Genomic DNA, 26,553 nt, shown 5'->3' with positions numbered 1-26,553 from the left:
CCAGGCAGGGTAATGCCTTGCTCTAGAGGAACCCTTTCCACTCAATGCTCCTCTCATAATGCAACAACATTTATTTTAGGCGTGATGTTTTTCAGGAATAGTTCTTTTGGTTTACCAAAACCATTACTGAACGAACTCTGGCTGCAAGTAGAATAATTTCAGCTTCAAATGACCCTGAACTGAACATGGCTACTGGCTTCATTCAGGGACTGTTTTGCTGTAAAAAGTTTTTTTCGCGTTTCATTTAAGTAAAGCAATTCTTGTACAAATCATAGACATCTTTGAACTTGAAGGACTCCTGAGCTCTAAACCATGGCACACGCAGGAGGAAACACCCCAGCTTGAGCCAGGGCTTCACCATTGAGAATGAGTGCAGCCTGATGCAGGAGAGAGCTCTTTTTCAAGTCCACATCTTCCACATTCCATTCCTTTGATTCCTTTGATTTCCTTCTATTTCTCTGACTTACTCATAAGTACAATATCACTGGTCTTGGCATCATTTGATCTCTGAGCCCCTTTTGAGTTAAACAGAGCCAAAACCCTTCATACAGCAACTGGCAATTTATCCCATTTTCAGGAGTATCTACATGGGGGCTGTCAGATGGTAAGAAGGGGTAGGAAAATAGTGGAAGGCAATGAAGGTTTGTTGCAAAAACTACACCACATTGAGTGTACCACTAGCTTGTTTCAATCTCTTTCTAAAGACATACAATTTGCCCTTAGCACATGCGAGTTGGCTGCAGTCCTTGACAGATCACATGCTTACATGTTTCTGCTCCTCTTGCCTCTGTGAAATACAAACTCATCAGAACAGGGAAAATCTTCCTACCAGCCTGAATGCCAGGGCCTCGAGTGGGCCATCAACAGGCAATGAAATGAGGCCAACAACACCACCTGAATTAAATACCAGACACTAAATACAAGCAATATTTAAAATAACATGAGTACAAGTTCTTCCTTTAATATTTCAGTTGTATGGGTGTGTTAAAGGTCCTTATATTTACACTGTACCACACACACTGGTTCTGATGAAGTGAAAAATCAAATTTTATGTACCATTAGTTTTCACGATAGACAAAATACACAGTGTCAAAGGCATGAAGACAAAGGTGAAAGGAAAAAAAAATGCTATTAGTTAAGTTCAATTTTCTAAACACAGAGCTCTCTGTTTATCAGCTCACTAAGACTGTTTTCAGTTCCACAGAAAGGTACAGAGACAGTAGTTCATGCGAGTGCAGTGGCAGAAAGCTAGCTGGATTGAAACATGCTTTGTAGCAACACTAACTAAAATGCCAATGGATGCTCACTTCTCATATTTCAACTATGTGGGAAAAATAACAGCTAACTCCTTAATTTTGTATATTCTTAATACAGAAAAGTTATTGGAAGTACTATTTCTTTTCAAAAAGATTTTCATTAAAAGCAGAGCAGAGTAGTTTGTGAACATCTGACTTTCCACATCCCATGCATTTTTTTGTCTTTTAAATTAAACAATTTCTCAGTTCTGAATATGGTTTATTTTATCTATGACTTTCCTTATGTACCAAAAATTAAAACATCCTCTGCTTAAAAGATAAACTAAAGAAAAGCTTTTTAAAATATCTAATGCTACTGCCTTCACATGCATCTAAATTGACTCCCTTTTGCTTTGAAATACGGAAGAATTGCAATTTGATGGAGCTGGGGAATGGAAGGCAACAAATACAGCACAGTTTCCTACATTCTGGAAAAGAAAACTGTCTGTCCCCTGTTTTCAGTAAAATAAGACTTTCAAAACAACGCTTTAAATAGCTTGTTTCCACTATCTGCTAAGTAACAGAGTTAGTAAAACCTTTACATCTCATTCCTCATTTCATTCTTCTCTTATGTCAGCAATCAAAATGAAGCACAGCATGGAAAACATCATTACAGACTACAAATGCCTTGCTTTAACCCAATGAGAAGCTTAAAATTGTAACAGCTTATTTACACCAGCTTATATTTCAGTTTTCAAAATGGGCCTGTAAACTCATCTACTATACAGATTTCTACAGTGTGATTTATACAGCAGCCTGATTTCCAGACCATAGCAATTACATTAACAATATCTCCTAGCCTCCTCTCAAATAAATTCGCATCATCTCCATTCTCCATAGAGCCAAATCAGCAGCTCCGCTTCCCATCTCTACAGCCTCTACTAACCTCCTGAATCCCAAGACACAGATAATAGATGCTGTCAGGTGCATAGTTCTCTCCATTAGGCCTTCGAATTTCATTGACAAAATGGGCCAACCCATAGTTTAACTCAGCTGAAGTATGTGATAATAGATCTTCCTTTAATTTCACAGACTTTGCTGTAAAATAAAGAAAAAATGCTACATTATACAACAGTATTATTACACAGTGGGGGTGGGATGGGGTATTTTTGGACTGGAGTGGGGGAAACTGGTTTGACGTCCTCTGCACTAACCAATGAATGAGTTGAAATGTATGTATTTAGTAGTTCAAATGTTAGGTCTGCACTAAAATAAACAAGCCTACCAGAATAAAGTCCAATTAACCAAACACAGAACCCACTGCAGAACTTGGACTCATGCACAGCTGAGGATGACAGAGACAGGCAGTAGCCCAAGATACTGAAGTGAACGGAGTGGCAGAGGGAGACCTTCAGGAGAAACACAGCTTCCAAAGATCCAACAGCATAACACAACGGCGCTAAGACACACGTGGGAGCTGAAGGAGAGCAAGAGTAGCAGCAGTCCCTCTTTTTCCCCTCAACGTAAATAACTCCACATACAGAGGAGCTTTGCAGAAAGAGTAGCAAACCCCACAGGAGTGGAAGCAGCACTATGCCAGATCTCCAAAGCCACTTAATGCCAGACTCTGATGAAGAACTCTTCATCCTACTAAAAGTAGAGTGCCTCTCCCTCGCAATTTAGAAGCCCAGAAAAAGTGCACACTCCGAGAAGGGTTAGAATACAAGGAAAATCAGGATGCAAGCAAAAAAATATATTAAAATAGTCATGAGAAGTCAGAAGAGCTAGAAAAGCTTTGTCCTGGCTTGCACTAGACATAGAAGTCCCAGTGTGTTGAGTACAGAAAATTCTTTTAGGGAAAAAAAGAGCATGGCAACTCTGTGGTGAAATAATCCTTGTTATTGTGGGAACTAATTTCTAATTTCTACTAGAAATTCCAGCTCAAAATCAGACAAGATCAACAACTCTCACTACCAAATAAAAAAATGGATGCCAGATTTTTGGAAATACTTACTTGATTTCAGTTCCTCTAATTCTGGAAGCTCTTCGTCTAAATGCCGAGACTTTACCCAGTGCTTCCAAGCATTCACACCATACGTGTATTTGAATGGAAAACTACACTCTGAGTTTTCAGAGCTATCATCATGTGATTGGTACTCTGACACTGCTCTCCTCTTCACTCCCTGCCATTAAAACAGAGTGCTTAATGCAACTTTAAGGCACATTCATTCTTATTACGTTTAGTATCAGCTTTGTGTCTTACACCAGGAACTCTGTATTTCCTGTTAGTTTTCATTCTAAATGAAAGAATATGGCTTATTTGTTTGCAATGTCTAAAACCAAGATTTTTGACTGAAACTCTGGAGAAATTACAATCAAATGAAAAGGGACTTTTAAAAACATTTTATACAGCAGGTGCTATAGCTCCATTATAAGCTACAGTGACACCAACATTCTGCTATTTCCCTCTGAAATGAAACAGAGTTTTGTTTTGTGTAGAAAGTAGACAACCAGAACTGAGAGCACAGGAAGTAAATAAATTACAGTGGGTAAAACACATGGCAATAGTTCTACCACTGTGTGTCCTCTATAGCAAAAATGGGATCAGAATTTAGAAACTGCACTCCTATTAAAGCCAACAGTTAACTGCAGCAGACACAGGACTTAATTATTTTAAGTATATCAATTTACAACAAGGAAGACTGGAAACCAAGTACTGGTAAGCAACTAAACATTTTAGAGCAATAAGAGAACCAAAAAAACCCGACATATTTTTGCCCACTTAAAATTTGTGACATATTAATAGCTTGACATCATTACCTTCTTTTTTGAACGAGGCCTTGGCTGTTCCTCATATTCTTCTCCAAAAACAGGAGGCAATAAAAACTCATTTTCTGTATCAAGCTCTTCAGTTGCTGAAAATACATTAAAAAAAAAACAACTTATTTTTAATCTCCTTTTGAATAATACTGGTTTGAAAAAACATTGTATCAGAGTGCATTAATGCAAAAGTTCTACACAAAAGCACACACATGAAATGTTGATAACAACTGGATTCTGACAAGAGGGAATAAATGTATTTGTATCTTGAAGGTAAGGCAAAACTATCAGAGAGCTTTTTCTACATATGTTGCAAAGAATGCAGTGCTGAACATCTTCAAAAACCATCTCACATCACTAAGTCAGCATCTCTTCTCCCAGATCCTTACGCAATTATTCCTGCCTGCGCAGGCTTTGATATGAAGATGTTTAAGTTATGGTGAAAATGTAAAGCCACGAATGAAAAAAATACAAAGTAGCAATACAAGTACTTCGTTCATGGAACACCATCACTTTTATTCATTCTTTGTATTCTACACAGCAACTGTTCCTGTTTAAACACGTTGGAGCATCAACTCTTTCAGACAAACTATTCTTAGTCCATATTTACAAAGGCAGAGGCCTAGCCTGTGAGAGATGTTACAGTAATGTAGATAAACCTTTTGATTTACTGCCATTTAATATTTCAGGTTTAGGATGAAGGACTATTACTTCAGACAACCAAGCAGAAGAGACTTAATTCTGTGAGTTCTAAATTTAATTACTTTACTGAAGATGCTTTACCTCTCACGTAACTATCAAACAATGACTTCACTAAAAACAACACTCTTCTGAAGGTTATTCCAATTTCACCACTTGCTACTCAACACATCGTTGAAAGTACTACCAAGTTTAATCACCAGAAGGAGGAAAAACTGGTCCAGATAAAATAGAACACAAATGCAAAGATTTAAGAACTTAATCCCAGACTACATACCGGTCTTTCTTTTGCTATCTAATATCAGAAGCACTTCAACAGAATTATCATACAATCACAGAACAGCTTGGGTTGGGAGAGACCTCAAAGATCATTTAGTAGCTCCTTGCCACAGGAAGGGTTGCCAATCACTACCATCAGGTCAGGTTGCCCAGGGCCCCATCCAACCTGGTCTTGAATACCTCCAGGGATGGGACATCCACAACTTCTCAGCACCTTACCACTCTCTCAGTGAAAAATTTCCCCCTGACATCTAATCTAAACCTGCCCTCCTTTAGTTTAAAATCATTCCCTCTTGTCCTATGCCTATCTAAAAAAATGTTGATTTTCTCCCTGCTTGTAAGCTTCCTTTAAGTACTGGAAGGCCACAATCTATTATAAACTAATGTTGTTTACTATTCCACTTCAACTTCTTCCTTTTTTTTCCCCCACTTCTCATGTGCCAAGCCCTGATTACGAAGAGGATTAAAGAATACATATCTTGCTAGTAAACTTCCTCAGAGCAGTGTCAATCCTTTCTCCTAACCCCAAGAGACAACATTCAAATTAGTTATGCAGCAAACTGAGCAACTCAGTCTGAGCAAGTAGTGTGGTTATCTACAGCATAAGGAGACTTTCAACAGCAGATACAGAAGCTAGCCAGGGAAGGTATGAGTTATCCACCCAAGAGAAGCTATGTCAAGGGAGGTTCTAACCATACCTGAGAATTTCTTTGGACCTCAGATTGGTTAGGATACAATGAAGACTATTTGCTTGCATTATGTCAAGAGCAGTAGAAACAGCCAAGAAGGGTTTCAAAGTAGGGATTTTCATATTTTCAAATATTATCTTTTTCAAATACATCACACAATGTCTGTTTCATAATATTTCACAATGTTTATTAAAATGATAGAAAAAATACCTCTTGGAAAGTCTATTTCAATATCGAGGTCAGGTTCATATGGAATATCTGGCAAGCTTGTCTGTGCCTCCGTTTCTGAATTTGGTAGATTGGGCTCAGCTATCACACCTGTAAATAAAATTAAATTAAATTTAAAAGGAAAAATTCTTGTACTTCAACTAATGTGGATAAGTAAAAAACGGGCAGATACAGAGAATTTGATCTTAGTGGTTCTAAAACTGCTTTTTCTGCTCATCACCATCCTTGTTTTTGTTTTTAGGATATCAGATTTACTTCTTCAACCTGATTTCCTTAAACAAAAAAGATACTAGCTCATCTCTCCTTCACTAAGATGAATTTCAGAGTACAGAAAATCAAATACCAAATAATCTGAATCACATCAACCAATCACAGAATACAAATTAGCTTGAAAAACATAGCTATTTTTCCACATGATTTTGCCAGCAACAGAATGGACTTTTAAGTCTGTGAAACAGATCCTACAAAAGCAAACAGGGAAGGCAGGCTGATGGAAAACAAAAGCGTGACCTCTTTACAACTTCTGGCAAGGACAGATTTCCTCAATTCTCTGAAAAAAGCAGGCATACAACTAATTCAACAATGCTGACAAGCAGAGTTGGGAAAGAGGGACAAAGAGATGTGTGCACTGCAAAAACAGTATTATAGGATATGCAGGGTTTTTTTTTATTTTAACTTTAGCTGTAAAATTGTCCCAGAGAGAGTTCTCTCTTTTTAGGTGAGCTTCTAAAATTAGAAAACTATTCCAACATCACAACCTCAGTGATGTATCAGCTGATGTATTACTATCTTAAAGGGAATGACAAACGAAGACAAGGATTAATAAAGAGCCAGAGCAGCACTAGGTAATCTGGTTTTGTTGACCACAGTTCCACTTGTGAAATACATATTCCTCTAAGTTTTAGCAGCTCATGTGCAAACAAAAATGTGCCTAATGAAGTATTACCACAAAGATTCTAGGTCCCTGTTGTGTTCAGAGAAAGCTGTGTTCACACTTTTAAGAGTATGGAAAACACTTCCCCTAACGTTTTGACTGTGCTTCTGGAAGGAAGAGTGGTCTGGCTATGGCTTGTTTTGAGTTACACTGAGGAGAAAATGTGTGACAAGCAAGGAGTATGTTGCTGTTTTAAAAACAAAGCTATGGGTACAGCACATCTGAGTCACACCGCAGACTTCAGAAAGTTTTCTGTATTTTAACTTTGCTAAAATGCTCTAAAACCACTTAAACAATTAGGATTTCAACTTAATATAAGAGTTCAGTAATAGCATTGTTGTACAGAAAGAATCTTCCCTAACATCAGAAAGTACTTCTTCCTATTCACACACATCCCAGCACTCCAAAGAGCCAAAGACATGGTAACTAACTCACTGGCCACATCAGAAACTTCTGCTTTTCCCTCATGTTCAGGCACCATCCCTGACAAGGTCAGTAGCTCCGTCTCCAGAGGATTTGAGGGAACTTTCCCCCTCAGGTCTTCTATTGCTGCAAAGATTTTCTCAGTGCTGTCCAGAGTAGTGGGCAAGAAAATGGGAACTGGCACCTGTGTAGACACAGAGGAGAAAGAATTAGAAAAGAAATAATAGCTGCAACAAAGAGTCAACTGCAATCAATACAGGAACACTAACTCTACACTCCTGTTTTAGAAGAGGGTTAAAACAAACTAACAACAAATCACTTCACTGTGAACTCAAAGAACTGATGACAGGTTAAATGATTCAAACTGGAAGGGAGAGCAGTAAAAGACATAAGAAATACAATAAAATAAAGTGCACATAGTAAAAGCAAAAAGGATTTTGGAGCTCTCCACCTCGATGTGACTGCAACACCAGACTAACAATCTGGACAACTCAACATCCTGTTCTAGACTTGTTTATGTAATATGGAACTTTAGGAATTTAGGGTTTCTTTCTACTGTTTGGATAAGATTTGGTATGTAAATGATAAAAAATCAACTTAAGAGTTATTTTCTCAGCGCAAGATTCTTTTCCTATTTTTCTTCCTTTATCCTGCTCTGCCAACCCCCTCTAACACAGTTTATCCATTACAAACAAGAACGAACCTTCTTGTTTAATGCTTATACAGAAAACAAAAGCATCACCCAGAATTTTCCCAAACAAGTTCAGCAGCAGATTTTTACACTCGAAGGTAGAGGATAGATCCTAAAGAGCAATCAGGAAATTATGTGCCACTGGCAGATTTCTGATTCTAATTCAATAAGCAGTGCAGTGGTATCCTTGCAGTCGTTCAGATGGAGAAGGAGAACAGTCAGCAATACAAAACAGTCCCTTGCATGCATGTGAATGGTCACCAGCATAAACATAGGGCTGAAGTCTCACTTACAGGAACAGGAATGGAAGTAGGAACAGGAACAGTTTGGCTATACATGTTCATAGGCACTGGGACGTAGATGGGTACAGGAATAGGCACTGGGACATACTCTTTTTTCCAATCATCTTCTATTAAAAGAAAAAAGAAAAAGGTAAATACTACAAAAACTTAGGTGTATTTTACACCTGCAGGTTAGGTGAAAAAAATCACGTATTTGCAATATCTTTCAATAAAATAACAGTTAGAAAGATGCCTGCAATGATGAAATCGGTGGTTCGAGCACAATTCAGGACTTACCTGTCTGACAGGATTTTGTCTGCATATGAGGTTTACAAAACGTGGCTTTCGTCATTGTCAAAGGCTTGCACAGAACAGCCTTGTTCTTCATCTCCCTGTTAGGGGTTGGGGAAGGCGGTGGTGCTGACCCCTGCAGACGAGCAAATAAGAGAACACGTCGTTGTTGCACTACGCTGATTTCAACACGAAAGTATTTTAATTTAATGTATCAGTTGACACTCTCCATGCACAAGATACTAAAGAGAAAGCTCACAGCACTCAGCAGCACTATGTTTCTTTCTTTAATTGCAAGCTATTCTGCATTCTAGCAATGAGCTGCCACTACCAGCACTGTCATATGGTTGTGTTTTGCTTAGTCTAGACTAGCATTTCAATTCCCAGCATTCCAATTCACAACCTCTGCCACTTTTTTTTTTAATTCCTTGTCTACATGAAAGTACAACTTAAACTATTTTATAAGTTAATAATAACTTTAGCTGCAAAAATAATTCACTATAAATAGCAAAACAAACTTTTGGCTCGAGGTCTGATTTCCTGAGGTAGGCCACAATCCAAAATCACCTACCAAAAAAACCCAGTATTTCTAAATAAAACATTGCTACACTCTTTACTACCCAAAGAACGAACGGTGAGCTCCCCCTGCTGCCTCCTCAGCAGCATCAATATATTTGGAAACAGCACATAACGCTCAAATGGTGTTCTTACAGTCAAGAGGCAAAAATATGTTGCTCCAAATACATTTTTTGACCACCAGTACCAAGCCTGCCACTTTTATTTGATCATACACATTAAGACTAGCCTCACATGTTCTCACACGGAAAGAACGTGAAGTCACAGGAATGGCAGGCAGCACACCTTCTTAACTGTGAACAAATCACTGAATCACAAATAGTTCTTATCTGATGGTCCATCATTTTTTTTAAAGATATTAATTTCATTGGAAGGTATTAAATCTGAAATACTTTTTTAACATGATGGTTTAACATCCTATTAAATATGTCTCCAGTTACCCAAGCAATCTTATTTTATGTTTTTCATTAACATTATAAAATGCCACCAAAATACTTTCACTTAAGTCTAAGATTCAGCTTACAGCCTGTTTTCAGGTGAGAAATTTTTCCACTGAGAAGTAGCAGCTATTGAGATCTTCTGCGTGAGAAAACAAAGCCAAGTTTTAACAAAATACACTAAGCTTAATGTTCAAAATTATTACTAATAATGAGATTAGGAAGAAATTCTTTACTGTAAGGTGTGGTGATGCACTGGAACAGGTTGCCCAGTGAGGTTGTGAATTCCCCTACCTGGAGGCATTCAAGGCCAGGCTGGATGGGGCTGTGAGCAACCTGGTCTACAGGGAGGTGTCCCTGCCTATAGCAGGGGTTGGAACCAGATGATCTTAAAGGTCCCTTCCAACTGAAACCATTCTATAATTCTGTATTTATGACAAGCTGACAAAAACTGATGGATTCCAAAGGAAGGCTGCTGCTCCACTTAGCCCTTCTCCTGTAAGGAACTCACACTTCCCCTCTCTGCCACCAATCTGACCCTGTGCACCTGTACCTAACCATTCTGCTCTCTAGAACTATAGTTTAAGAACTGAAGCTTTGTTTTCATCCTTTCAAAGCTGCATCACAACCTTTATATTCCAACTGGCCAAGGAAATTCTCTTCCCTTTCTACACTCAATAAGCACATCTCAGTCTAAAGAAAGGAGGTACACACACGGTTTGTGAACTAGCTTCTAAGCAATGTGTTCATGCGGACAGGCAAAATACATGGCTACTGATTCCTTTCTCCAAAGATGTTGAAAAGAACATATGAACATTTAAAAAGTTAATTTCAGCTATCGATGTAACAAAGACTAACAAAGCCCAGTTATCAGTATCATTTTAAGATACTAATTTGTGGCATTTTCAATAGCATCACTTGAAGCCATCAGTGCCTCCATTTCAAATGCATCTAATTAGCTTAAATACACGTATAATATAGATGTACTTACTGTTATTTTTGTTCGGGGAGTTTGACAGCCCTGATCTAAAAATGCAAGAAAACATTTTTTAGATTTCATCTCCCTCTTTCAGTATCAGAACAAATACCAACATGTATCACTGGAGTACCATTGATTGAACAGTGCTGCTGAGCACTGTATGGCAGGTGAGGACTGAGCTTAACACTTCGCACTCAGGCATACTTCTCACCACTCCAGCACTTATCCTTACACAAAGCCAAAACTCTAATCAATGCTACAGTCAGCTGCTAGCAAAACTTGATTCAGAAAGCAAAAATTTAAAATAATCAAATATGAAAACAGCCATACAAATAAGCCGTGATAACCAAATGAGAAGTTGATTTACTTGCATGCTGACATGCTATTTAGATTCCATATAAACACACATTCTGCTCCCTCCAGAAAACTAAAGGCACCTATTGCCAACAAAACAAAAAAGCAACACATCGCCCATGCCTGGACACTTTCATTTTGTTTTGTTTATAATTGCATTTATTTCCTTTTAATTCCAGGTGTGTATATCTACTATCTGTGACCAAAATATGCTTTAAAGAGAAATGTTCTCACAGAGCAACTAATAACAAACTGGAACACAATAAGAGTGGAAAACACCTGGCATTCCCATGACCAGAATGATGCATAACCTAAAGAGGTTTGCTTTTTATAAAAAGTCATTGTAAAAGAGTTTGATTGCAGACAACATCTCAACTCTCAAAAGAGCAACAAAATAAAGGTTAAGAAATACAGAGCAGATCAGTAAGTTATGCCTTATGATCACATAAAAAAGGCAGTCTCTAATGCAAGCAAGTTTGTTACATCAAATAAATAAGTTTTCAATCTTTGGTTTAAAACACCAAAGTATTTTGTTTCCATTGAGCAGCCACAAGGCAGCACTTACCATATTGTAAGTTCTCTGGTCCTTTTTGGGTTGCCAGATTTGGTTCATTTTGCTGACAGTAGAAACGGAGCAAACAGTGCTGATCACAAAAGTGTTTCATTTCTCCACGCCACTGCACTTTCTCTCTGAGAGTTCCTTGTGACTTACAACAGTCACACCGTGCAGCCTTAATGCAAACAAAAAAAAAAAAAGAAGAAGAAGATTTGGACGTTTTAAAAAAAGACTTGTAAAAAAATCACATTTACTTTTTGAAAGCTGATGTTTTTAGAAGTACTAAAGCACCATTACTGCTACACAGTTAACTCTCACTTGTGTAGGCCCACAATATTTACACGACCCTCCAGCCTGTGTAGACCAACACACTCATCACTTCCCTTTCAACTGTTCCCTGGGGCTTAATGCCTAGAGTGAGTATGCTGGTTCCACTTACACATTAACTCCTTAAAAACTGTTCATTTCTATACATTCAGAAGAAAAGTAAAAATTGTACATGCTTGCTTTCATTAATTCCACTGAAACATTCTGCAAACTGAGATCCCTCACAACTTGCTTGATCCCATGACACATGCTGTCTGTCCCTCACCCCCCCAGAGTTTTGTGGCATTTTTTTGTTGTTCTGTTTATGACTTAAACATAGGACTAGAGGACTAGGACTAAATAAGACTAGAGGGAACGGCCTCAAGTTGCTCCAGGGGAGATTCAGGCTGGACGTTAGGAAATCCTACTTTTCCCAAAACTGTGTTTGTCTGCATTCCTAACTAAATATTGAAGAAATGCATGCTGCACCAGCCTGGAGGATAACTTCATGAGGTATCGCTAATAAAGACGTTTTTCTATTTAATTGGTTCCACTGAATTTAATCAGCCATGATATAATCTATCTGAACAGCACTAGCCCCATTGTCAGATCTTCAACAAGAAAGGTTTGTTTGCAATTACTCCTCCCCTTCGTATTTGCTTTCAATCTCCATCCCAAAGTGGTCTTTAAAACTAAGTGGAAAAAAATAAATGCTTTATGGATGCTTAGGAATCCAAAACAATTCAATCTAATTGTATAGCCAGGAGAGGAAGAGGGAAATTATGATCGTATGCAACACAAAACATTAGTATGTAAAACCATGGACAACACTGGAGTTAGGCACATGGCTCTGACGGCTAAAAAAGTGGTCTAACTGTAGTTCTCTCAACTCCAAATGAGTATCAACAGGCCAAGAGCTTCACATTTAAAAACTAATTAAATCTGAAGTCCTTCTCTGTACTTGACCAGTTCAGCCCCATTTTCTGGCAGTGCGGGAAATTCAGGTCTCAATTGTCATTTTCAAATATTTAAAATGAAAAATGAGAGACTTGTTTCTAACAGTATAAGAAGATTCAAGTATATTATATATATATAATATACTTTTTAACATGTTTATTTGAAGGAAATACGTATGTTTTAATCTGTCTGGCAGCAATTCAAACAAATACAGCAATGAAAGGCGCCTCTGGAAGGGGAGGTGGCACTTTTCCCTTTCTGTGGTGCAGGCACCAGCAGTAGTGCTCATGCACCTACTTGGTACAAGGTCAGAGACCTGCAACACCCCATTCCTCCCTCACTTTGTTACATTTGTCACTTTGACTTTCTGCTGATGCTAAGCAGCAGAATTTTGCAGCGTAAGTTGTTCTCAGAAGGACAAAAGAGCAAGTAAACTGCACTCATGGAAGTGAGAGTGCAAAGTGTTGCCAGAGTATCCTAGGTTTATCAATTAGGGAAATGAATTGGCACCTTTAGTGCAAATGCAACTTTCCAAAGCCACCAAAAAGCTGCAATACTGGTGGGAAAAAAATAAAATCATATAATTTTCTGTTTTTTTTTTTTAAATATTTCAAGCCCATCAAACAGTGATCATTAAGAATGACTGCTGACCCACATATGGAAAAGTCCACTTATCCTGAACTGCTGCACACAGCTTCACTCACAAAGCACCAGTTCTCTGTTCTCTCTGTCCTATGAATTAAAAATGTGCTAAATAATGTAAAATGCAGGAACTACTTGTAGCTTGTAGCTACTAATGGTTTTCTTCCCCTCCTTTTTTGGCTCTTTCATTCAAGTTTTTGAATAAGCCAATTACTGTCTCTCCTTGGCTGCAACCATGGTATTTAGCTTCAACACGGCAAATCACCATTCCTTAGCAAGCCCAATATTCCTCAGTGAGGATATTTTAGTTCTCATCTCTACATTTAGTATGATAATTCTAAATATTTACATAATGATTTCTGTAGTCAATATTATGAACTTCTCCATGCACTGAAGTTTCCTATACTACTTGCTTACTCTGCCAACTTCTTTGACTACGAAATTACTGAAAGGAAAACTGAATTCAGGATGTTCTGCTTTCTTCCTTCCTCACTCTTTCTATTTCTTTTCATTTAGAACACCGACAACTATACGTGAATTGAAACTCCCAAAATGCCTGCTTTCAAGTCCTTCTTTCTGTGCTCTATGCACACTTAACTCCTTCTCCACTTATGTCTGGTTTTTGGTCCAATTCTTTCCCCAGGTCTGACTTCAACAAGTTCAAATTACCAGCACCAATCTAAAAATGTATAAATCAAAACTGTTTGCCCCAAAGTTGGTTCAAAATCTAACTTCATACATGTAGAGCTCTTTTATTCTTCAATGCCCCATTCCCAATGTTCTCCAGTGATATGGACTGACACTCATTTGACATTATCTTAGCTGTCTATTTTGAGCTACTTTGGTTCAATCTACATTAAGCAAGAAGCAAGAAGAGTTTCCAGAGAGTGACTGACTATAAGAGAAAGGAGATCAAGTGATCTAAAAGTATACCTCATTGAAATTGAGATGCCTAACTATACAACAGCTTAATTTGGACAGGAGAAATTCCACAAGGTTGCCTTGTTGCCTTTACCATTCGGATTAATACCAGCTGTAGTATTTCAAATCTTACAATGGTTGCCAGTTACGCTATCTGCAGCTCACTAGCTATACTAATTTTGCTTGTGCCTCAGACTGTGGCTCCCCACTTTCACATTAGTCTCAGGTATAGACATCTGACCTCTACTGAATATGCAATTATTACCAAACACGTTCAAGTCCACTGTAGACCCGAATGATCTACATTTGCATTTCAGCTGTGGTACTTTCAGCAGAACTTCACAACATAAATTACAAGAAACAGACTTCTGCACTTCTCTGCATACAGAATATTCTTTTTCAAGATACTTTCAGTTCTCTAGTATGAGAAACAACAAATGACCAATATCATCATCAAACAGGCTAAAATTATCATCCTAATGCAATTTGAGTTGACAAGAGAATCTCTAATAGCAATGGGAGCTAACTCAGGACACCAGAAGTTTTAATTCTATTCTTAGAAGTGCACTGTATGCCATACTACAGAAACTTCCTCAGAATTTGGCACCAACTGAAAATTTCAGCTGTCATTCACCGGACGGTGATGGCTGAACTCTTCTTCAACATTTCAGTCACTCAAAATTAAGTTTGAAGATTACTTCTAGATAAGTCTGATGCGCTTCTACCCCTGATAACTTTTTCTCGCCTTCTGTGATGAGAACTTTGGTGTTTGGGGAAGCTCTCGCATAACCAATTAAATATTTTCAAATGTTAAGATATTTTCCAGATAATTATGTGAGAAAAATGTGTCCAGGAAAAAAAAGTAGACAAAGAAGATGGAGACAAACACTTGTTTAATGAACACAGTGCTGATGTTAAAATGTTACTAGGCTATTACTACTTATTTCTCTTCACGTACACATTTATTGCAACTCCAAAATAACACTAGACATTGCATAAATGAGACAAAGCTCATACACAGATATCTATTCTTTTAAGAAGTTAACAGACAGAACAGCAAATGAAGTATAAGCTGAGGGAGGGATTCATATCTCACTTGTCTTCCTGTATTTTAATCATTATTTATTTATGGCTAGGCAAGAATGTTCACTAACCATGCACTGGAACATCAACACGTCTGCAGTGACTGTTATAAAAGAGGTGAAAGTTACCCACAAGAATGTAAAGGAAAAAAGGACAATTCTAGCAAAATACACATAGCAAAGCCTATTACAGGTCTTCTTTGTGTAGTAAATTCCAAACTCTTATAATCAGAACTGAATTAGGCAAAGACTAAGAAGTACTTGAAAAAGAAAAATAAAAACATTAACCAACAGTTCCACCAGCAAGCACAAGAACATGTAACACTTCAGTATACTCTAGAGTACCAAAAGTTAACTGTGCTTAAATTACCTTTCCAGGGCATGTCTGATTTTCCTGTACCAAAGTACCAACAGCATTTCAAAAGCACGCTTTTATGGGCCAATTAAATTACTGCTTTATCCCACAGATCTAAAGAATAATTTGAAGTGTTTTCAAAAATCTGAATCACAGTACAAACTTCCATATAAGTTTACAACATATGAAACTAGTTGGGTACACTCAACCCCCAGACTATTAGTTGTTGAATCCCTAAGAGATCTCTAAAGCATACAACAGCTTTATTAGATTCTCTACTAGAAGGCACTTTTTACGCAGGGATAAATTTTATCCCAAACCTCCAGTTTTAAGGCATACTGATTAAGTATAATTGCATGGAATGACATTTTAGTACATCTAAGAACTTTGCAGCCAAAGTTTTCACCCTGTTTTTGCACATGAGAGAGAAGATTCTGGTCTTCAGTCGTTTTCTTTCATGAATTTCTACAAGGATGCTACATACGTAACTCAAAATGAAGACTTTACAATGTTGGGTGGTAACACTTGTGGAACATGCCATTCACCCAGAATCACAGAATTGCAGGGGTTGGAAGGGACCTCTAGAGATCATCGAGACCAAAAGTATCAGATATGTCTTCAGACTCGGTTCTGTTATGGTAGGTAGATCATCTTGAATTACAGGACTAGAATCTAGCCCTCTAACATTTCTAGCTTTTTTCTGCCTTTCAGGCTGTGCCAAGAGTCTTGGTAAGGTGACGAATTTTGTATTGTTTCTTTTTGCTATTGCATCCACAAATATTGTTCTTGGCTTGATATTATCAGTGTAGGTTTCCAGGATGTTCACACCAGAGATCAAATATTTTATCCACGTTTCTAATTACAAGTTAAATCCAGTCCAATCTCACCCACTTTCTTTCAAAAAATAAAACAGAACACTACTTAATGTGAATTCTTTGCTGATTGTGCTTCACAAGGTAATTACACTTCCAGAGATTTAGAAATAAGTGCCATCACATTTGACTTAAACTTTTATTAGAAATCCATTTGGTCTTGCTTTTCCCCTTGCCATCATTTCCACTGTGAAATAATGAAAAATCAAAGGCCCTGCAGTTCATACTGTGGGAGAAAGGAAAAGGCAAAAATGGAAGCAAAAACAGGAAGATGAAGAACCGCCAACCTAGTTTATTATCACTCAACTCAAGGTATCATCCAGCTGCTACTAACAGTGTTTTCAACATTCTGAATACACATTTAAGTAACTTTGACAAGAAAAATATGGTATAATTTGAGGGGGAAAAATTGTGACTGTAAAGTACATAGTAGGCTTTTTTCTGTACAAGACTTCTTTGCCAAATGAATCAATAAATCAGATGGTAGAAACTCTGCTCTAAGTTCTAACAAAACTCAAATGATGAAATTAATACGTCTGCTTTTTGTGTAGCAAATGCTTTGCTGAAGTAAGCCATACTTGCTGCACAAGCCTTGAGATATCCTCACATGTGCATATTTGATTTTTTTATTTTTATTTTTTAAACTTCGGAGCTCTTTTCAAAAATTCTGAGTTACTTGCCTTGTAGTACCAGTCCTGAAATTTTTTACAGCACTCTTCACTGCAGAAATCTCTCACTACACCATCAAGTTCCTTAGTTGCTCCCTTTTTGCACAGCTGTGAGCAGTAATTACAAGTAACACATCTCAGTCCTAACCGTCTTGCAAAGTCTTGTTTATATAGCAGCTTGCAGCCTGAAAACAGATTTTAAACATTAGGAACAAAGTAATTTTTACAGAGAGATATCACAGTTAAGAGTTAAATATTGAAAACAACAGCTAACAATTGGGGCTTCAGAAAAATTCAGGTTGCATAATACACTGTATTTCGAGACATTTTTACCTGAACGTCTTTCCTGCACAACTCTGGTTTCATGTGATATCTGCATCTCTCACAAAACACTATGCTTGAATCTATGCTTATCGAATTCCTGAATAAACAGTCAGAAAAATTACATAATTTGTTTTTCAGACAGACCCCTGAAGAAACACTGTCTTGGAATGAAACTGTTCAGTTACATATTCTCAGAATGCTGCATATCCAGACAATGACAAGCAGAAATTGTAAGCTAGGCAACACTATGCACTAAAACAATTCCTATCTTCAAGTATCTTATTTCTATTAATACTTTCATTCATGTTAGCACAACAAACCACTTTGACAACTCCTTCATTTTTCAGAACACAAGATGATGATGTAAGAACTGAAGAGTTTCCTAAAAAAAAAAAAAAAAAAAGCAACTAGAAAGTAAACTATTACAAGTTCTGAGACTGTTAAGCTCTAAGTTTACAAATTCAATTCGCGTGAGACCTGTATTCAACGCATCTTACTTTTTGTGCTCACATTAGGGTTGGTTTTTCTTATCTGCATTTGCTATGAAGTCGTAACTCCAAGGTCATCATAATGAGAGCTATGCTCTTCAATAATCTGATCCTCTCTCACACAAATTGGAAAAGACATTCTAAAGTACTAAATGCATTAAAAGATGAATACCGCAGCTATTATATAGCCTATTTGAGAACATAATGTACTTAAGCTAACTCAAATCGAGTGTCTGTTCAAGTTGATGCTTAAATCTCCATAACCGTGCTAATGCACAATTGTCCATGCATTTCTAGAATTATGCTTTTTTTTTTTTGGCACAGGAGAACACTAAGAGAATATGAAGCAACTGTCTGTATTAGACACTGGAGGGACGAGATAACAACTACACCGATTACTAATCTAAGGTACTTCCCCTGTTTTTATGATCTCCCAAACATCAGAGTACCACTGAGACCAGAACTCAAGTCTTCCATGCACTTGCTCTGCTGAGGTATGCTGTCTACCACATGCAGACTTCCGTACTTCTGCTAAATAAGGAAATCCAATAAGTAACATGTACTTCCTCTGGTATACAGAATATGGAAATACTGTTTGAAATACTATTCAGTAACTGCAATTATCTGCCTTGTGCTGTTGTCTATTAGGGAAGAATTTGGTGTTCCGAATTTCATTGAATCAGATACCAATTTTAAAATCACTAAAAATGTGTATGCAGGTGGAAACTGCTGCAGACAGCATTTTTCAAAACAAAAGGTTACTGAGGAATTTTAACTTGCAACGCTACAAATTCTGCTAAAAAATTAAATTTGCTAGCAATGTCAAAGCAATAGAATTACAGAATACACTGTACATAATAACTGTGTTTTCAGTTGATTTTTTAAAGTTATAACTCAGATCCCATAACAACAGAACAAAGAATATAATTAACACACAGTAAGCAGTGCAGAAGTCAAGAGCCAAAACAAGCAATCATGCTTCCAGTGTAACTAATCTGAAAGTTAAATACACTGCTCTGAAGGAAAAAGTAATCCTGAAGGTTACCAGCATGTGCAAGCAATGACTTCAAAGTACTGGTTAAAACACAGAAAATTTCTTGCCAGTATCTCTTCTGGTCGTACTTCTCATTACTGTATGAGGCATCAGAGTCTTACCCCCTTTTTTTTTTTGTCACAGAGACAGCTCAGCACCACTTCTCTTCAGCTGGGCCTTCCAAGTGCCATTCATCGTAGCATCCACTTTTTAAGATTAAAGCTAGCAAAAGTACTCTACCACCAATCAGGTACACTAGCTGACTACATAGCCTGCAAAATGGATAAAATTTACATTTTTCTTGGCTGCTAAATTATGGAGAGTAAAACTGAAGACGACACCACTGTTACACTAAAGGAAAAAAGAAAATCAGGAAAGAAATTTTCCATTCTGCAGTCAAGCATCTTCATGACCGATAAAAAATCATGAGTAGTGAAAACTAAGTAGAGAGGGACAAAAGTTCTAAATTCAGCCCTCAAGAATAAAACCCTGAAAAACTTTTATTTATTTTTAAACGGCTGACTGCAGGACTTCTTGACAAAGGATGCCTCTACGAAGGATAGAAAATCCATCTTCATAAAACTTCAGATGTTGATAGAAGACCGTTACATCTCTGAACATTTCTACCATGGAAACATAGGCTTGTTTTTCTCCATCATCATGAGCAAAATTCTTCAGAAAATTCAGTGATTTTTATTTTTTTTTTTGTTAACGTCTTTGTAATACTTAACATAATCCACTTATCAGGGAACTTCTGGTAGCTTCAAGCTCTCGTTGATTCCGACAAAGGGAAAACAAAATGCCTTTTTATAGTAATATATAAGCTCTTTCTTATAGGATTATACTTTAATTAGGCCCTTGGTATTCTGTACATACCTAGAATGTAACTTTTTATCTTAAGGTTTTGGTTCTGATTCGATTGTTAATATTCTCCTTGAATTATGGAAAAAAGTGCTCTCTTTTGGCAAAACAGGCTGAGTTCATTCGAACAACTTAATCTTCACAGTGAACAACAAAATCCCAAATTAACAGAGCTGTAGCTCTCATGCTACCTTGGAAGATGTGGCCAAGAAGTGAGCCTTAACTGACAGAACATTGTAGATGAGAAAACAAAAGATATTAGTTGTCTGATATGTCCAGTATCAACACCAGAATCATACAGGTTTGGCCAACATTCCTGTCCTTGGAACTTGAAGTTCATGAATAAGCATTGCTTAATACAGCTGCCAGCCTCATCATTCTGAATGAAAAGGTGCATGTAAATTCTATACTGTTCAGGATTTCTGCTGTAACACCAGGTACACCAGTGCAAACGTGACGAGGTGGAAGCCTCTAGAGCTGTCAGTGATTCTAAGAGATTAGCTATTAGTCATTTTAAGGAAAAATTATGTGCAGGTCATTTGATTACAGCTATACAGGTAATTGATTATATTCTTCATCAAGGTTTTAACATAGGACCTAACCTGACACCAATACTCTATGAGAAATCACTTAAACAGCTTTTTATGATGTCTCTCCAACTCAAAATTTCAACCAGAAATGCTAGAAGTTGCTAGTGCCTGCTAAATCAACATAAAATCATGGCTGCCAAACAAAATCCAGATCCAAATCCATCCTTTATTTAAACTCTAGACTTCAGTTTTCCATATCCAACTGGAAGGAGAATTAAGCATCTGAGCATGTACACCGCAGCTTACTGGCAGGATGATACAGTAGTTCTTCCAAGCCTTCACCTCAGACAAGCTAAATGTCAACAGAGGTTCCTCAGATCTTTCAGATCCAGCCCTACAGAGTTATTCACTGCAGAGACATGCTTCACTTGCCTGCCTGCAGACTAACACAAGCAAGCTACCAGGGACCTGGTCCGATTTTGCCAGTGGCAGCTACTTGAATTACTGCAAGTTCAGTACACCCACACATCAAGAAGCTGTGAAATAGAATTACTTCCAGAGTCTCCACCAGCCCCTTATTATCTCAAAGAATAACATCTTTTTATACAGTGTAAATGTTCCACCCTAACAGTAAATAGGTTTTTTTTGTTTGTTTGTTTTGTTTTGTTTTTTTTACCATGCAAAGGCTGTACTTAGATTACCTCTCTCTTCCTTCAAGCAACATAGCAGACTCACTGTTCTCTCCAAGAACTTCAACTGTTATCCATGACCACTTCATCTAGTAATGAATAGCAACAAGCCTGCAATACCAGAAGCGAGGCCTCTGAAGCTGTGCTCCATCCATTATGCTGCCTTCCTCTGCCCCCTTCCTCTTTACTGATTTGTGTTCAATAGCTTTTCCACACTCTTGTTTCTATCACCCCTAGTCTCCGACTTCACAATAACATCGCTATCCTTTAGAAAAGAGATGCAAAGCATCCAGCCTTGGTCTTGCTGGAATTACCATTAAAATAGACTCCATTCTGTGTGTGTAACAGGGAGGTTGTGAATCCTGCTTCCTTCCATGTCTTCTGCTGAAGAACCTTTTATTACTTTACCATGCAAATACAGCTCACTTTCTACATATTCTAAAGGCTCATCCTAGTCAATATTTCAGATCTTAAGTTCTTTTCTTTCTCCTCCTTCCTACCCCCAATTCAGTTACTCAGTTCCTGCTTGTTCTTAAAGCTTTCTAAATGTATTATTCTCTCAGGTTAACAAGAAGCATATTTATAAGCTTTCCTCCTCTTGTGCTTGTAACTTCAGCACTTTCAGTTGCCATCATCCCATACTGGCAATAGTCAATGTTGTCATTGTATAAAGAATTGTTTGAAACCTCTGCAAAGACATAACAGAGGAAATAATACTGAAGAAAGCAAATCTAATGAAGACTTGTCAAACAACAGATAAGGTTTCACTTTTATATTATTACCATGTTAGAAATTAGCCCTACATGAACTAAAAAATTCAGCATAACCTGTACTCAAAATTCAAACACTATCAATGTTCTTCTACAGATAGACAGAAGATAAACATAATAACCTCCTCTTTAGTGCATCTCTAGCACTCAACATTTTCAGCTGTAGGAATACTGTGATAAGTATCAAAATTCACAGTAATATGTACAGAAATATTCACAGTAATTCACAGTAATACGTAACTGTAAAGTAATTCCAGAAGATACAACCAAGCTCTAGTTGGAAACAACATCCACACAGCCAGATTCTTCCACTCACAGCATCCCACAAAAACCGACTCTTCAGCTTTTCTGCATGCATTTGTCTGGAAAGCATGGATCTGCTTCCCTCAGCACAGACAACAGCCTTCACTTGATGCTTCTGCAGTGAGACAGCCTATTAAACATTTCATAAGGGACTTTCCTGGTTTTAAAACGTTCCTTTCTACCTTAACTTCCCCTTTCCTCCTTTAATCAGTGAAAGAGTCTCTTACAGTAACAGAATTTGTAATAGTCATCTGCAGCTCAAAAGCATAATACCAGACTAACAAATAAGAAAACGTGGCCTGAACAACTGCACTGTGCCAATCTCAGCTTGTTCACAAAAGCTGCCACAGCTCAATTTGATGTCAGGGACACTGCATAACAGATTTTGTTTGTAACTGTCAAAGCATATTGCACTCTCTCAGGAAAACGCAGGCACCTCAAAATCCCTCTGAAGATGGCTTCCATTTTGTACTAACCAACCAGTGGACAAGCACTGTTTTCCCTCATTAGTAACATGCCTTCTGTGTTAATAGATTTTTGAGAATCATAAATTCTACAGCATTTAAGATATCCTGTTCTTCATTTGTTCCACTTTAACATGATATTCCAATTCATCGGTGAATAAATCCTCAAAAGAAAGCCACAAGGAAGCCAATACTTTGAGTTAGTTCCTAGAAAGATATGTCACGCGTTGCCAAAGGATGCAGTCAAAAGCAAAAGCAAACTCTAACATAGCTGTCAAAGCTGAAAAGATACCACATTTTAATACGGTAGGTCACTGTCAGAGCTGCAGAGCAGGAGATAACAGCTCTGTGAAGCACAAACCCGAAAGCTTGTCAAAGAAAATTATTATGCAAAGTAGTTAAATGTGATATAAAATTTTACACATACTAAAAAAATATCACTTTTTCCTGTCAATACATTGTATACTACTTACCAACCTTTGATAACTTTATGAGGTCCCTTTGCAAAATAGCAGGCAATTAGGAAGTTGCAACTAACAAAAAATGGTCAAAAAACACGTGCTTTGTTACACATTCAAGATTTTCTATGCATGATTTCATACACCAGTATGAAATAAATATCTGACACTGTAAACTTAATTTTGGCTGTAATTTCTTAATGTCTAATTTCAGGTAATTTCTTAACTAGCTGTGAACTTTTCATATACAAGCATTTCTAAGTAGTTTAAAGCATCAGTGTTTTGGCTCTTCTTACTATCTGTAGCATTTGCACATAAATGTAAAAATCAACTACGCATTTAATAACATATTTAACGAACTACTCTGCAGAAATGTCTGAAAAGATGCCAAATTGAAATCCACAATGCTGTAACTAAATAAGTATCTTTTCTAGACATACTAAGATTAGACTCACAAATTCCTCAATTTTTTTCCACTGATCAGCTCTGCAGTATTTCATAAAGGGTTATATCCTATTTAGATGAAATATTAAATCTTGCAGAATCCTGTACTTAGATGCACATAATTCCCAGAAACATAAAGCATACTATCAACTTTATTATACTGTTGTTGGTTTTCTAGTTGAGCTTTATCTATATTACCCATTTGAAAAGAACTCTGGAGCACTGAATAACTGAGTTACTCCACAGCTTATTGACCCTTATCCAAGAAGCAGATTACTGCATGTGAATCAGCATTACTAAAATTAATACTATACGTTATTGAAATGTCTGTGTTATTTTAAATCACAGCACTTAGATCTATGGAGAACATGAATTATATGCCAAATAAGTCTCTGAAGAAAAAAGTGAGGGAGATGCTTATTATAAAATATTTCCTTTGCTGGACTGCCAAAGACTGACTTCCTCTTGAAGACTGGTAGAAAGGATCCCGTCTTCCATTGCCTATCATGTGACTGTACACACATAAAAATTCACGAAGACCTTAGAACATCCCGTTTTAGCATATATCTCATTTAATTTAGATAATGCTATTTTGGTATGCCTCCCTAATGGCAAAACACTGGGAAAGTTTAATTCCTTTAGACATAAAGACAGATTAAACTCTTTCAAAAGGTCAGTTCAAGTTGCTCATCTTCCACACAGCATATGAACTTTGGACAGAACCAGAGAAAGTATACTGTCCACCACAGAAGATTAAAAACCACCTTTAGCACGAATAATAGGTTAGCTCTAATTATACCTTACTGCGATGGAAGTTTCAGCTGTTTGCTGCACATATTTTCAAGCATCTCAGAAAATGAATTACGAAACAGAGTTGGAATCAAGCTGCAGAAAAACACTGATCCCAGAGACATCACAGAATCGTAGAAATATAGAATGGTCTGGATTGAAAAGGACCTTAAAGACCACCTTGTTTCAACCCCCCTGCTATGTGCAGGGTCGTGAACACTGCCTAAAGCCCAGGCTGCCCAGAGCCACATCCAGCCTGGCCTCGAATGTCTCCAGGGATGGGGCATCCACAACCTCTCTGGGCAACCTGTTCCAGTGCATCACCACCCTCTGAGTGGAAATCTTCCTCCTAATATCTAACCTAAACCTTCCTGTCTCAGCTTAAGACCATTCCCCCTTGTCCTATCACTGTCCACCCTCGTAAACAGCTGTTCCTCCTTCTGTTTATAAGCTCCCTTCAAGTACTGGAAGGCCACAATGAGGTCTTCTCCTCACAGCCTTCTCTTCTCCAAGCTAAACAAGCCCAGTTCCCTCAAGCTTTCCTCATAGGAGAGGTGCTCCAGCCCTCTGATCATCTTAGTGCCCTCCTCTGGACCCACTCCAAGAGCTCCACATCCTTCCTGTACTGAGGGCCCCAGTCCTGGACGCAGTGCTGCAGCTGGGGCCTTACAAGAGCTGAGTAGAGGGGGACAATCACCTCCCTCTCCTGCTGGCCACCCCTTTTTTAATGCAGCCCAGAACACAGTCGGCCTTCCAGGCTGCAAGCGCACACTGCTGGCTCATGCCCAGCTCCTTGTCCACCAGGACCCCTGAGTTCTTCTCCACAGAGCTGCTCTCCAGGAGATCTTGCCCCAGTTTGTACAAATACCTGGAATAGCCCTGACCCAGGTGCAGCACCCTGCACTTGGCCTTGTTGAACCTCATTAAGTTCACATGGGCCCACTTCTCCAGCCTGTCCGGGTCCCTCTGGGTGGCTTCCCTTCCTCCCAATGCACCGACTGCACCGCTCAGCTTGGTGTCATCCATAAACTTGCTGAGGGCGCATTCGATGCCATCGTCTGTGTCACTGATGAAGATGTTGAAGAGCACCGGTCCCAGGACCGACCCCTGAGGGACACCACTTGTGACCGGCCTCCACCCTGACACAGAACCATTGATCACAACCCTTTGGCTGCATCCAGCCAGCCAATTCCTAATCCATCAAACAGTCCACCCTTCAAATCCATGCCTCTCTAATTTAGATAGAAGGATGTGGTGAGGGGCCATGTCAAAGGCCTTGCAGAGTCCAGGTAGATGACATCCACCGCCCTTCCCCCCTCCACCCTATCTGTCCCTCCATCATAGAAGGCCACCAGATTGGTCAGGACTGATCTGCCCTCAATAAAGCCACACTGGCTGTCCCGAATTACCTCTTTATCTCCTATGTGCCTTAACATAGCTTGTAGGAGGATCTGCTCCATGATCTTCCCAGGCACAGAGGCGAGCCTCACCAGCCTGTAGTTCCCTGAGAGTAACATTTTCCTTTTTCCAGTCACCAGGGACTTCTCCAGACAGCCATGATTTTTCAAATGCGATACAGAATGGCTCAGCAACCAATCAGCCATCTCGTTCAGAACCCTAGGACGGATATCATCCGGCCCATGGACTTACACAAGTTCAATTTCATGAGGAGGACTCAGATTTGTTTTACTGTTACAGTGGGACAAAACCACTCCCCACACTGTCACCTAGAGGCTCATGGTCCTGGAGCCGGACCACCCGTGAAGACTGAGGCAAAGCACTCGTTGGGAACCTCAGATTTTTCTACGTCTGAGGAAGCCAGCTCCCCATTACCTTTTCTCAGAGGGGCAACAGACTTGTTCACCAGTCTCCTCCTGCCTACGTACCTGTAGAACCTGTTGTTATCTTTCACATTCCTCACCAAGTTCAGCTCCGTCTGTGCCCTGGCTTTCCTAATCCTATCTCTACACAGGCGGACAACAGCCCTGTATTCCTCCCAGGCTACACAACACTGCTTCTGCTTCTTGCACATTTTGATCTTTTCTCTCAGTTTAATCTTGCAGGTCCTCGCACAGCCACATCGGTTGCCTGCCTCCCCTGCTCAATTTCTGTTGTGGGATGGAGA

General features: G+C 38.4%; 1 protein-coding gene across 13 annotated transcripts in view; it reads right to left on the bottom strand.

The window, feature by feature from the left end:
* ZMYM2 (zinc finger MYM-type containing 2) overlaps positions 1 to 26,553 on the bottom strand; it is an 89,673-nt gene that overhangs the window by 8,275 nt on the left and 54,845 nt on the right. For all 13 annotated transcript variants that reach the window (XM_052671291.1, XM_052671292.1, XM_052671290.1 and 10 more), the window contains 10 exons: positions 17,288 to 17,460; positions 11,482 to 11,647; positions 10,575 to 10,609; positions 8,577 to 8,706; positions 8,292 to 8,407; positions 7,320 to 7,491; positions 5,933 to 6,040; positions 4,056 to 4,150; positions 3,250 to 3,418; positions 2,182 to 2,333 (listed from right to left, as the gene is read on the bottom strand). In XM_052671291.1, coding sequence (XP_052527251.1) covers positions 2,182 to 2,333; positions 3,250 to 3,418; positions 4,056 to 4,150; positions 5,933 to 6,040; positions 7,320 to 7,491; positions 8,292 to 8,407; positions 8,577 to 8,706; positions 10,575 to 10,609; positions 11,482 to 11,647; positions 17,288 to 17,460 — 1,316 coding nt within the window. The remainder of the gene's footprint in view (positions 1 to 2,181; positions 2,334 to 3,249; positions 3,419 to 4,055; positions 4,151 to 5,932; positions 6,041 to 7,319; positions 7,492 to 8,291; positions 8,408 to 8,576; positions 8,707 to 10,574; positions 10,610 to 11,481; positions 11,648 to 17,287; positions 17,461 to 26,553) is intronic.

Source organism: Tympanuchus pallidicinctus, unplaced genomic scaffold (assembly GCF_026119805.1).
Source record: "Tympanuchus pallidicinctus isolate F22 unplaced genomic scaffold, pur_lepc_1.0 scaffold11, whole genome shotgun sequence".
Taxonomy (NCBI): Eukaryota; Metazoa; Chordata; class Aves; order Galliformes; family Phasianidae; genus Tympanuchus; species Tympanuchus pallidicinctus.
Note: the sequence above shows the minus strand (reverse complement) of the source record. Positions and strands in the feature narration are given on the sequence as shown.